This window comes from Aulonocara sp. 'chitande type north' Nkhata Bay, linkage group LG7 (assembly GCF_057382095.1).
Source record: "Aulonocara sp. 'chitande type north' Nkhata Bay isolate Kocher_YH1m ecotype deep benthic linkage group LG7, A_spYH_male_GT1.1, whole genome shotgun sequence".
Classification (NCBI taxonomy): Eukaryota; Metazoa; Chordata; class Actinopteri; order Cichliformes; family Cichlidae; genus Aulonocara; species Aulonocara sp. 'chitande type north' Nkhata Bay.
The window spans coordinates 50,925,556-50,938,304 of record NC_141350.1 but is presented as its reverse complement, the minus strand read 5'-3'; the positions used below and the strand labels follow the sequence as shown (position 1 = coordinate 50,938,304).

General features: G+C 38.8%; 1 protein-coding gene across 5 annotated transcripts in view; it reads right to left on the bottom strand.

Moving 5' to 3' along the window:
• Window positions 1-10,837, bottom strand: part of cdk5rap2 (CDK5 regulatory subunit associated protein 2) — a 34,399-nt gene extending 23,562 nt beyond the window's left edge. The window contains exons 1-9 of one of the 5 annotated variants that reach the window (XM_086301143.1): window positions 10,429-10,837; window positions 7,578-7,633; window positions 3,600-3,661; window positions 2,763-2,873; window positions 2,316-2,392; window positions 1,745-1,868; window positions 1,396-1,574; window positions 1,138-1,285; window positions 871-924 (exon numbers count right to left, since the gene is read on the bottom strand). In XM_086301143.1, coding sequence (XP_086157269.1) covers window positions 871-924; window positions 1,138-1,285; window positions 1,396-1,574; window positions 1,745-1,868; window positions 2,316-2,392; window positions 2,763-2,873; window positions 3,600-3,661; window positions 7,578-7,633; window positions 10,429-10,481 — 864 coding nt within the window. In that variant the 5' untranslated portion in view covers window positions 10,482-10,837. Of the gene's footprint in view, window positions 1-870; window positions 925-1,137; window positions 1,286-1,395; window positions 1,575-1,744; window positions 1,869-2,315; window positions 2,393-2,762; window positions 2,874-3,599; window positions 3,662-7,577; window positions 7,634-7,835; window positions 7,911-9,505; window positions 9,728-10,428 lie in introns of those variants that run through there. The other 4 variants (XM_086301144.1, XM_086301146.1, XM_086301147.1 and 1 more) reach the window with 4 other exon arrangements.
• Window positions 10,838-12,749: the final 1,912 nt, after the last annotated feature.

Below are 12,749 nucleotides of genomic sequence, written 5' to 3'. Positions count from 1 at the left end.
ATAAAATATGCATTTGATATTTAACATCTGTGCAACACTAAAATACATCACTTTACCACCATAATTAATTATTTTTGTTTGACATTTCAATGTTAAAAAAAGCAAGTGTCAACTTAGTACTAGTAGCATCATTAGTCAAAGGCTTTACAACCAGCCACTTCACAGATGCATTTTTTTACACTTTACTAGATGCAAACTTTCAGCTTTTTAAATGAAGCTTAAGTTTTTTTGTGAAATTGTCAGAAATACTACAACAAAAGTAATAACACCTTCACACTAGAACAGGGAATTCATTTGAAAAAAAGAAATATGGAAAAAAAAAAAGAATCCTAGACACACATTTTACACATTTCAACTATCAAACCAGCAACAGATGCAGAGAAAAGTTTCTGTGAGCTTAAATGATCTGACACATGAAATGATTGTTAAACAAAAAAAGCTTTCTGTGTGTGGCTTACCTATTACAACAAAGCAAAATAACAAGGCAGGAACACATACAGCAAAAAAAGGTACTTTTGGCTGCTCTCTTATTTCCCAAGGGGTTACCACAGCAGCTGGATCTGCATGTTTTGATCTGGCATAGATTTTTAGGGCAGATACCCTTCCTCATGCAACCCTCCTGTTTATTCAGACTTGGAACCAGCGTTAGTAATACAACATCTTGTGACCACCCTGAGCTATGAGTGGGGACTTTTGGTGTGTAAGGCAAATGTGTTAACCATTACACCAGGAAGCAAAGGAAGAATGAAAGCTCTAAAAAAGTTTAAGAATCAGACAAAAAACAGGAAAGAGATTCTAAGTAGCCAACTGCAGTCTGTGCCATTGCAGAGTAGTTTAAGGTAGTTTGTTCTGTATCAAAATAAAACCAACCTGATGGTCCGGCTGAGTTTTATCTCTCTCTCTATCAAGCTCGTCCCTCAGTGCCTGTAAACAGTGAGAGTTCACTTAAATATTGCTTCATATTGGAAGAAGTGTAGAAACTAAGTAAACATATTCAAAAGTATTTAAGTAGCCTATTATTGCTGTAAATGACAAAAACTAAATATATGCACAAAACCAGTAAGCAACTGATCTCTGAGGCATCACTGAGAAAAACCTCTTAAATTTCACATCTTTATGAACATGTAAGCTTCTCACCTTAAGCTCTTGATCTTTATCAGCTATAAGAGCAGATAGCTGTTTAACAGTGTCGGCCGATGGAGCATCTGTCTGCCTGTCTCTGCTGTTTCTCTGATGGATCACAGCATCCTGGTTCTTTAAAGTGATCTTCAGCTGTTCAATGATACTGGGATGAGTAGAAAATGTTGAAAATGCTAAGGTTTTTCTCCAAAAATATATTTTTCAGTATATACACATAGTCTGCTTTTTTTTTGGTTTGTTTTAATTTGTCCCTACTTGTCTTTCTCCTGCAGAGCCTGCTGCAGATCTTTGACGGGGCTGAGGACTGGACCAGTGGTTAAAGTGCTGGGTGGACCCAAGGCTTGGAGCTGCTTCTCCATGTTTATATTCTTAAGTTTCTCCTGCTCAGCGATGGCGGCCATCTTTTCAACCTCTTCCTCTGCTGTTCGTAAACACTGCCATGATGTAAAAATGCCAAAAAACACAAAAGGCAACACAATTATCACCAAAACAAGTGAAACTAACAGCAGACACAATTTGGCTAATATGAGCACTGAACCAAACAAAATATACACAGTGAACTGCAATATCAGGATTTGAAAATTAGCGCTATAATGTCACTCACCTGTTCTAGGTCAGCTATCCTCTTGCTAAATGCATCTCTGAGTGCATCCATCTCCCTCTGAGCTTGCTCTTTCACACGCTGGGGTTCTCCCGATTCTCGGCCAGCCAGACTCTCCAGCGCTTTACTGATGAGCAGTCACGTACAAGAATAAGTTTATCAGCCTACATATTTCTTAAATACTGACTCGCATTACTTTGTGCTGCCATTTATGTATGTCTGAACCAGTGTTAATTTTGTTGACCGATAAGGTTTTGTTTTTTTTCTTCAGACAAAAACAGAGCGACAACTATTTCGCGAACAAAAGTACTAACACTTTTGTCAACAAATAAAAACCAGATAAATTATCAAAAAGAAACGAGATCCAATCAGAACTAATTAAGTTGTGTCAAAATGCGGGATGAGTTGGGAAGTAATCCAATCAGCAATGATCTAAATTATAACTAAAACTAAGTGATGTTTTAGTGAAAAGACTAAACGTCAATCAAAAAAAATCATACTGTCAAAATTAACACTGGTCTAAATGGCATCATGTGTGACTAGCAAAAAACCGAATTAAGAGAATGACACATACGATGCAGACACGAGTAACTCTTGTTTCTCTGCGAGCTCTCTCTTCATCGACTCCAACTCCACCTTCAGCTCAATATTCTATAAACAGACAAAATTTCAGTAAAAACCTCCCATCTGGAGTCATCTCAAACACCAAAGCACAAAAACAAGGCTGGGGAAGCTTCCTCTTAAAGATGACATTTTTTAAATGACACTTTGGGTTAAATGTGCTCACTTAAACAAAGCTGCCACCATAACAATAGTTGAAAAAAGACAAGACAGCTGTTCCAAGGTCATGAATGCAAGATGCTGGCTGAATAAAATCCAGCTGCTGTTGCTCATGTTGTGATCTCATTTCAAAATTGAGGGGAAACACTGAGTCACATGAAGCTTTGCAGGGAGTGGTGTCAGACAAATGTAAGACATTCAGAGTAATGCACGTTTTGTAACACTAAAATAAATACAACACCGTTCTGAATATGTCCTCAGTGGAGTCGTCACATTTCTGCTGCATGCGCTCCTCCATGAAGTAAATGCGCAGCTTCAGGTTAAAGTTCTCTTTCTTCAGAGCTGTGATTTGCTGGGGATCAATGTAAAAAAAACAAACCATAAATATGCAATCAGGCAGTTGAACAACTGATGCATTTCTAACTTTCATCGAGCTGCAATTTAATTTGCATTTCCTTGATTTATTTTAAATGCAAAGAAAACAAGTTGAGAGAAAGAATTGGGCTCAAAGAAGAAATATGAGCACTTCATTTATCAAAAAAAAGCTACCCGACATGTTTACACTGCAGAAAGGGGCCGTGTGTGTATAGTTATTTTTAAAATGCTTATGTGTGTGAAGTAGACTGTGCATCATTGTGCTCTAGGCTCAGAACAGCATACATCTGGTAGTGGGGGTTGGGTGGACAGTCAAAGGGAGGAGTCAGAACTCTGAACCCCTTTGTAAAAACCTCTAATCATGCAGGCCAGACAGCACGGGCCCGAAATTTTCAAGCAAGCATTCCAATCAAATGCTGAAATATTGACTTCAGCCCACCTCAATCCTCCTTCTCCTCCTCTTGCACAAAAACTGCATCACTAAATTTCCTTAAATGGTCAATGTGGTTTGGTTTTCGGCTGAATGGAGAATCAGGTTTTTATCCTGTTTGTTGTACAGGAGGGAGAGTTGACTGCCTCATCCAGACAGCTTATTCTCTGAAGCTACTCGTTAAAAAGCTGTAAATATACAACTTACTGCAAGAAGACAGTATCACCACCTATATGCAACATACAGAACAGAAAGTTGACAGAAATCACTTACATTCTCATAGTCCTTCATGGTGAGAGCTTTAACAGGGGACATTTTTTCAGGGAAGGATGGAGCTGTAAAAACATCAAGAAAGCAGTTTTACTAAAACGAGTCACAACTGCAAATATAGGCTGCATAGCTCAAAGAATCTCTCCTGCTTTCAAGAATAAGTCATACTTGCTGCTTTCACATATATCCTCACTCTGTTTATGTTGGAGAGATAAGAGACACAGAAAGGAGTTTTCACTGCACAGGCATCAGAGATGGACGAGCTCCCTGAGAGTTGCCCTGTTTAGACCAGTTGAAACAGCTTACAGCTGATCATGTAACACTAGTCAACAACAAATTTCACAACACAAACTCCTGATTCATCATTTGCTGCTGCTTCACAAGACAGCCTCCGTCACACATCACTCTTAAAGTACTACTTACTTGTTTATGTTCACATTATTTCAAAAGTTTAGAGAAATTATGTTGATTTTTGTTGCCTAGTGTATTCAATGAAAACATAGCTCTGAAGCTCTATAGTGGGGTTTATTATTATGGTAAAACCATTAGCTGTTTTCACACATGCACAGTCTGGTTTAGTTCCAACCTGATTCTTCTGACATTTTCAGGAGTTCATTCAAAAATATACTTCAGGACGAGCTTTATTTTACTGGATTTTTCACTAAGATATAATTACTGCTTAATTACTTTAAACTACTGCAGCAAACAAACACTAAATTAGCTTTCTTAAAACATTAATGCACCGTTTACTTCATTAGGGTTTTTTTTCTCCAAATAAAATACTACTTATGACATTGTGGGTGTCCATCCACTCATAAGAGCGTCCATTCATTTCCTAATAAAGATTTGTTATTAGGAAAGCTGTGGACAGCTCCAAGACTTGATAAACACTCAATAACTATGGACTCCTCTAAAACTGAATGGAGATGTGAAACGAAGTTAATTGATGTCTGCAGAGCAGCGGAAGGCTAAAAAAAGATATCAAAGTGCGTTCAACATGCAATTTCCTCTGTCTGAATTGTCATTAAGAAATGGCAGTTAAGGGAAACTGTGGGAGTCAATAAAAGCTCAGGAGGAGAAAAGCTTTCTGACAGGATAAAAAATTCTGGGCAGAAAGGACAAGGAAACCTTCAGTTTCGCTGCAAAATGCATGTAACAGGGATATACTCAGTGGTAAATTCTTTTGTGCCTTTCAGCTCTTTTGTAGACTATTTCTGAACACAGAGCCAGCACAAAATTGATGTGACCTTCAGATAAACACTGGCTGCTGCCAAAGGCAAAAGTCATTTCATTCGTATAGTCAACAAGGCTGATATTAATGCTCAGCCTATATTAGTGCATATTTAATGTGCAGTGGTTTAGCTTTAGTTGACCTGTTCACACTTTACTGGTGTTGATGCACCAACAGCAAACAAGAAAGAATTATTAAAGCTTAGGAAAAAAAGAAAACAGACGAATCTGTACGATTCTGGATGTAATGCTATCTCTAAACTATCAGCTACTGTCTCACAGTCATTTAGCTTTCTGATTAGATTATTTACAGTTTCTCTACATTGGTAAACAATGATCGGGACAAGGAACAGGAAGGCTTCAACTCGATATCTGTTATGCAAATATTTGGCTACAGCGGAAGCCCCAAAACACTGGCCACGGTCCCCAAAGGCCAAGTTAGGAAACAGTTGAGTTCCAAGACTGCATAATGACTAAAAGTATAGTTACATAAAAAGAGCACTTGTGATACCAGAAAGATTGCACAGACAGAGAGAAGAAAGGAATCCACTAAGTCAGTAGTGTCAAACTCCAAGCCTCGAGGGCCGGAGTCCTGCAGGTTTTAGATAACACCCTGGGTCAACACACCTGAATGAAATGATTAGCTCACTACCAGGCTTCTAGAGAACTTCAAGACATGTTGAGGAGGTAATTCAGCCATTTGAATCAGCTATGTTGGATCAAGGACACATCTAAAACCTGTAGGACACCGGCCCTCAAGGCCTGGAGTTCAACACCTGTCCTGTGCACTAAGTATTAGCAAAATCTGGACGCAAACATCATCCAATCAGTCAATTCAAACTAAAAAAAACATCACAGAAGCCATTATATAACTGAAAGTTTGCCATAAATATAGCACAAGCTTAAGCTTATTTGTTTGACTGCACAATCACCTAACCTGAACATGAATACATCACTCCATGAAGTTATGTGCACAAAAAGTCTGGGGGAAAAAAATCATTTACTAGCTGCAAAAAACATTTGCAATATCTGCTATTTACATATCGTGCATGCCAGAGTTATTTCTGTTATTTGTTTTCAAGTATTTAAGTGAATAAAAGGTAACGGCGCCTTATCATTTTAGGAATGCGGTTTGTTTTGAATATGGAAGCCTAGCCAAACCTATGGATTCATCTATAAAACTGTTGTGATGTTTAAACATCTGCAGGTGCTGCTGAAAAAATGTATTTCACTTTATTTCAGATATTAAAACATTTGCTAACAAGAACAGTCGTTTTATCCAGTCGTCAAAACAGTGTTATTGTTTGTGTCTGTCTGAGCACTGCAAAACAGTCGGAATATAGGTCAGATGCTGACCTATTAGGGCTGCTCAATTAATCGAATTTTAATCACGATTACGATCTGGGCTTTCAACGATCATTAAAAATGACTGAGCCGATTATTAGCCCCTCCCTAATTTATCCGCGACACCTTAAAGGCCGGTCCGTGAAAATATTGTCGGGCATAAACCGGTCCGTGGCGCAAAAAAGGTTGGAGACCGCTGATTAAGAGGACCCGAGGGAAGCTCGGAAAGCTAAGCAGAAGTTATTTGGAGAGTGACTGCCGTTGGTTGAAAAGACAGTTTAAAAAAAAAAAAACTTCAGTGGTGTTGCACACTATTTTATATTATTTTTTTAAAGTCATTGTTAACCCTTTAAAGCCGGTCAGAGCAGTAAGCTCCGTTTTGCGTAACTATTTTTAAATCCCTGTAGAACCTGAACCGTGTAAGCTAGCGCAATAATTTGTTTTGCATATGAAACCGGAGGAGTTGTACTTACATCTGATGCCATCAGCTTGTCCTCGGTCACGGTTTCGTTCCACATATAGCTTTGCAAAAATTGCATAAAAAGCGCTTGCAGGAACAAAAACATAATATTCCAGAAACACGCTTTGCCGTTCCTATCAGCTGTTCGTAACACTTCCCACAGTGAAATGATGCACATGCTGTTTTCTTTGCAAATTTGCATCATAGGATTGTTTTTTGTTTTTCCTGCAGTATATAAAAATTGCTGTATCTCCAAAATAAAACTATGAAGACACTCAAAATAAATTTCCTGTTGTTGTAAACTATTTTTTGCAACTTTATTGTATTTAAAGTTTTGAGGGATAAGACTCTTAAATTTCTCCAAGTAGAAATATATGTAAACAAAACAAAAGCGATTTTCAATTTTTTTTGTAGTTTATTGCACTTTTTTGCAATTTATGTAATTACTATGGGCTTAATGCATACATATTATTAAAATATGGGCTATAACAGTTGTATTGATGTATAGCAACTTGAAATGCTCCCACAAATGGCACTACAGCATGTAAAAAAAATAATATAAGCTCTGGTGGACTTGGTTCTATAGTAGGTCTTAAAGGGTTAAATAAATATCGTCAAATAATCGTGATCTCAATTTCAGTGAAAATAATCGTGATTATCATTTTTGCCATAATCGAGCAGCCCTATATCTATAAATTAACCATTTATTGGCTTGTGTGTATAAATCTAACTCTGTGTATATTTTTGGCATACATCAAGAAGAAAGTATAAATGGGATTAGCTTATTATCATCATCCAGCTATTCCCTCATCGCAGCTCTGAAAACAAAAGCCATGGGGTGGGTGACAGCAATGATTCAGCAATGGCATTAATTAATACACATGAGACGAACACACCTGAGCATGAAAAATGAACAGGGAGGAGAACAAAAGAGAATCTTACTGTACCTGACATGCTGTCTGCAGAAAATTCTTCAGCACCTATGGAATCAGGCAGCCGGCAGCTGGGGACACAATCATTTGTTATTCATGCAGCCGAGTCACTATGAATATCTGACTAAATATCACTGTCACACTCCCAACATATTTAACAAAAAAAAACGCAAATTTAAAAAAAATAAAAAGAACTAAAGCTCTCAAACACAGCAGACACCGATTCATGTGTTTCAGAAAAACACAAATTCATGATGTTCACACATTACTCACGCTGGCCAGTTCCACTGAGCCCCAAGGATGCTCCATAAATAGCTTAAGAATGACTCTCTGCCTTATTTACATCCACTATGGTAGAGCTGCCTTTCTGTGTGTGTGTGTGTGTGTGTGTGTGTGTGTGTGTGTGTGTGTGTGTGTGTGTGTGTGTGTGTGTGTGTGTGTGAGAGAGAGAGAAAGAGAGAGAGAGAGAGACCATGTGCCAGTGGCAGCCTGGAAGACAGAGAAACCAATGGATGGAGATGGCTTTCATTTGTGCACAAGCAGAGCACTGTGGCTCTGATCAGCTAAGCGTCAGACAGTGATGGGACGGTGGCGTCACTCACTGACACAGTATAATACACCAAACACCAGCAACACACACATCTGGAACCAGGAATGCACCGCTACACCACAACCGGGCATACCAATAACTATCATGTGCATAAACAGGAACATGAGCTATCTGGGCCCAGGTTCATGTTCCTCCACCCTGACCGTTGCATGGAATAGCATGAAGTTCAGCAGTGAATAACTTCCTCCAAAACCTCTCTGCATTAGAAAAACCACAGTGCTACTGCTTCTTCGTTGAATTCCCCTGAGTCGATTTACAATTCTAATCAGACAAATATATTAAAATATTTTGTCCAGGTTCAGTCCTTTTCCAGGCTTTCTGCGACTCTGTGGAGACTGAATGTCCCTGCTATAAATAGGCTGTTTATTGCTTCTAAAGTTTCAGACTCAAACACAATGACACTGCTCTTTCCCATCTTTGTTTTGAGGAACGGGTACATTACAGTGATTTAACGAAGATCCGATGTCAACTGAAAATAGTTATTATTATTATAATTTAGAATAGCAAATCACAGCTGATGCAATTCAGCAACCAGAAAACAAATCGGTCAAATACTGCTTGTTCATGTGCATGTGCATGGATAAAAGGAACACAGTATCCCTCCACAAACACACTGAAGGTCGGTAAAACTCTGCTGACAAGTATTGCATCACTGAGGTTTCACATGCCAAGAAAAACCCCTTCCTGTGTAAATGCAGAGGAAGCACTCTACAGCAACAGCGTAAAGCAAGAGCCATAAACACGTAAAACAACTTCCAAAAACAGCATCTCACATTAAACCTTCCCATAAAGAAGCCAAGACATTAACACTGACCCCTTTGAGTGTTTTTGACAGAGTTTTGACAACGGTTCAGTTGTAGTAACCCCTCCAGCACCCAGTGGAAACAATGTAACAGCATGTAAACAGTGACTTCCTCTTTTTCTCACTTTGTTCAGCTGCTACTGGAAATCATGAACGCGGCTAAGCTCACGCACAGTAATTATAAAAAAAACCCCACAACATTAAGTCGAGCAAGGTCACAATTTCGAAACTAAAAGACTAAAGTGAGTCGGGTTTCAGAATTACCCAACAATGCACACCACACATATCAGCTGACATCTTGAATTACTGAGGTATGCTTACCACCTGGATGAAAGCTTTTCCACCAAACACAAGCTGTGCCTGGTCCTTAAAAGGGAAACTAACAAGGGGACACTAAACGCATTAAGGCAGAGATGCGAAAACTAAGAATGAAATGTAAGAATGAAAAAGAAGCTGTAAACTAGCTACATTGTTCAGCACTACCCAGGAAGAGCACAGTGCAGCAAAGCTAATGATGAACGCTTCACCTACCACAATCACGCTCTTTCTCCACGTAACGGAGAGCACGCGGGAAAAAAGGAAAGGAAATAAATATAAAAATGTTAACTCCTCATTTTGTGACAATAGTGGCAGAGACGCCGCTGATGCGGTCTGACAGTGCTTCTCATAATTTCCGCTTTCTTTCACTCTCTGCATGACAGCTCAACACGTCGTGCTGCCACTCGCGGCAACATCACAGCAACATCGACAGAGCTGATTCGTAACCGTGCCACAAGCAGTGGTCAGTACAGAGCATCCTTTCTGGACCAGTGTTCACAGCCTATCAATTCACCCCCCCCCCCCCCCCTCCCCCTTCCTTCATTGGCATTTTCTTCCCAGCTAAACGAAACGTTACTACCGTTAGGTACGCATTTACTGGACTTCGATGTTAACTGTTTATATGAGTAATATTTTTCCAAATAGTGTGTATGTCAATATGACCTGCTGCAGACAGACAAGCAACTTAAAGTGGGAAAAACTGTGTATATAGCAATTATCTATGGCAATTATATATTTAGTAGCTTTTGTTTTGTTTCCGTTATTTCCCCAGCACATTTTCATAATCAAATCTATATTACAGATGGCTACTACAACATGGAAGCATAATTTTACATGTACGTATGATCCCCTAAATAGAAGATGACCTAATATTGCTACACCCAAATTATAAAACAGACGTTTCTTGTTAAACCTACAGTAATAAAAGCTAAGCAAAGACATTTTCGCAGACGACTGTTAAAGAACTTCATTTAGTATCGTTGTGTGTCTAAAACAATACAACTCGAGAGCTTTGGTCTCATAGGCAGGCCCAAGCAGCGGTAACTATGTTAAATATTGTTTTCAGAAGAGCTAAAACATACAGTAACGCTCATACACGCTAGCGTTAGCCCGCTAGCTTTTGTTGACTGTTTTACCTTCCGTTGATGTCAACGGGGAGCGTCACATCGTCCCCCACGACGGAATCCATAATTGTGGTTCACTTATTGTTTGTTCTCGCCAAAGCAATATATCATTTTACCGACTGGACGCAGTGTAAAGTTCAAAAAGCGGGACGGAATTCAAAATAGTCCAGGCTACCGCCATCATGATATGGTAAACGTCACCATTGTGCACGTTGGAAACTGGTGCTGCCTTTAGGCGCTGCAGGAAATATTTGTAACGAAACCTAGCCTGTGATACACCGAAATGATTAGTATTATGATGTAAAGTTACAACAAGCCAGACTGTGTTTTCTTCTTATTTTAAGCTTCATGTTAACATTAGTTCAAAATACAGTTAGGTTCAAGATAATTATTGCTAATGACCTCAAAGTGGGGATATTTTTTCGAGCAGGTCGAAAGGCAGCACGGAGCTGGGTGGATATAGAGACAAAGCGATTGGCCAAAGCAAACACCGTGGGAAGGTTCATAAAGGCTCAAAAATACACACGCTGTCAGCTTGGATGTTTTTTTTTTCCAACTGTCATTCAGCCAAAGGTATATTTCTGTGCTCGACAACTCCATTATTGGAAAAGACGACTTTTTAATTATATTACCCAATAATCCGTATCCTGTTGACTTAGTATTGATCCAAAACTTCCACTTTTGGATCATTACCAAGATTGATCCAAAAGAGAAAGCGCCAGCATTGATCTAAAACTGTAAGTTTGGATCAATGTTGGCGCTTTCTCTTCCCGAGAGCGCATTAAGACTAAACTAATTTTACTAAACTCCAAAAGGAAATGAACCAGATGACAGATTTGTGTGTTTTTCCGCATATTTACTAGGATGGTAAAAACATCCTTTAGGATGATTTATATGTGTGTGTGGTGAGTGGGACGCCGGGTGTGTTGCTTGATGCCGCAGCATAATTAACATTTGCTCCACTAAGTGGGCTAATTACAACATTTAGTTAAACGACCTTACAGTAATGGCTTCAGTCTCTGTATTTTATCGTCCATGCAAGTTCTGAAAAACATCTATGCCCTCCCTTGTGTAAGGATCTGCTGCACATGAAATAAATCAGAGAACAATAGCGACAGCATGTGGTGTAATTCAAAACTTCAGGCTGTATTCATTATTATTATTATTATTATTATTATTATCATTATAGCTCAATCTCTAAAGGCTTTCAGTTCTTTGCGTGTCATTTGTTTTGGATTATGTTATTCATTCACATTTTGAGGTGAATTCATACAAACACAAAATGGACTAGAAATCACTAGATTATTTTCTTTTTCTATCAAAGCGCATTAGTGAAGAACGTTTTTCCACCATCAGAGAACTACTTGCTCTAGATTTGGAGGCCAAAATAAACTAATCCCTTTAACTTCTAAGGTTTCAAATATGTGGACATAGAAAAATCATCTGATCATCAGCCGGTCTTAAAATTGAGTAATTACAATCTCACATGAACATATTTATGGGTATTATCATGTCATTATCTAAAATGAGGGCGGCTGTGGCTCAGGTGATTGAGGGTGTCATCTACCGATCTCTCCCTGGCTCCTCCTGTCCATATGCTGAAGCATCCTTGGGCAAAGTACTGCATCCATCAAAGTGTGAGTGTGTGAATGTTAGATAAACAGTGAATAGATATAGATAAAAAAAACACTGTATGAATGTGTGTGTTATTGGGTGAATGAGACTTTTAGTAGGAAGCACAGTGAATGCTCAAATTGAATAAAGGCTGGTATATAGATACCAGTCCATTTGCCAATTATTTATTTAAGAAAAACTAAGCCAAAATACAGAAGTGGTGTGAGATTCAATACACCTTCACTTTTTCCATTGAATTAGGAGGGTAAGTAGCAGCCTGGTGCTGCTAATCAAATGCATTTGATTAACTGATCATCAAAGGCGTGAGCACCTCTATAAAAACAAACATTTTAGCATTTTGCTCATGAGGAGCATTCAGGTGTGTGTTCACATAATGCCGTGGAGAAAAAATATCATCTATGACAAGAGAAGCGATTATTGCTGCCCATCAGTTTGTGAAGGGTTATAAGGTTATTTCCAAATCATTTTACAGTCAGAACAATTATGGAAAATATTCAGGACATGTCAGTCTTACCAGGAGTGGAAGTTCAGCAAATTTACCCCAAAGTTAGACCATACAATCTTCAGAGAAACCGCAAAAAACCTGAACAACTACATCTCAAACTCTAGAGGTTTTAGTTAGCAGGCGGTGCAGTGAGAAGAAGATTGTAGTGATTGTTTGAACGAACACGGCAGCATTGCTGAGGTTTGCATGGTTG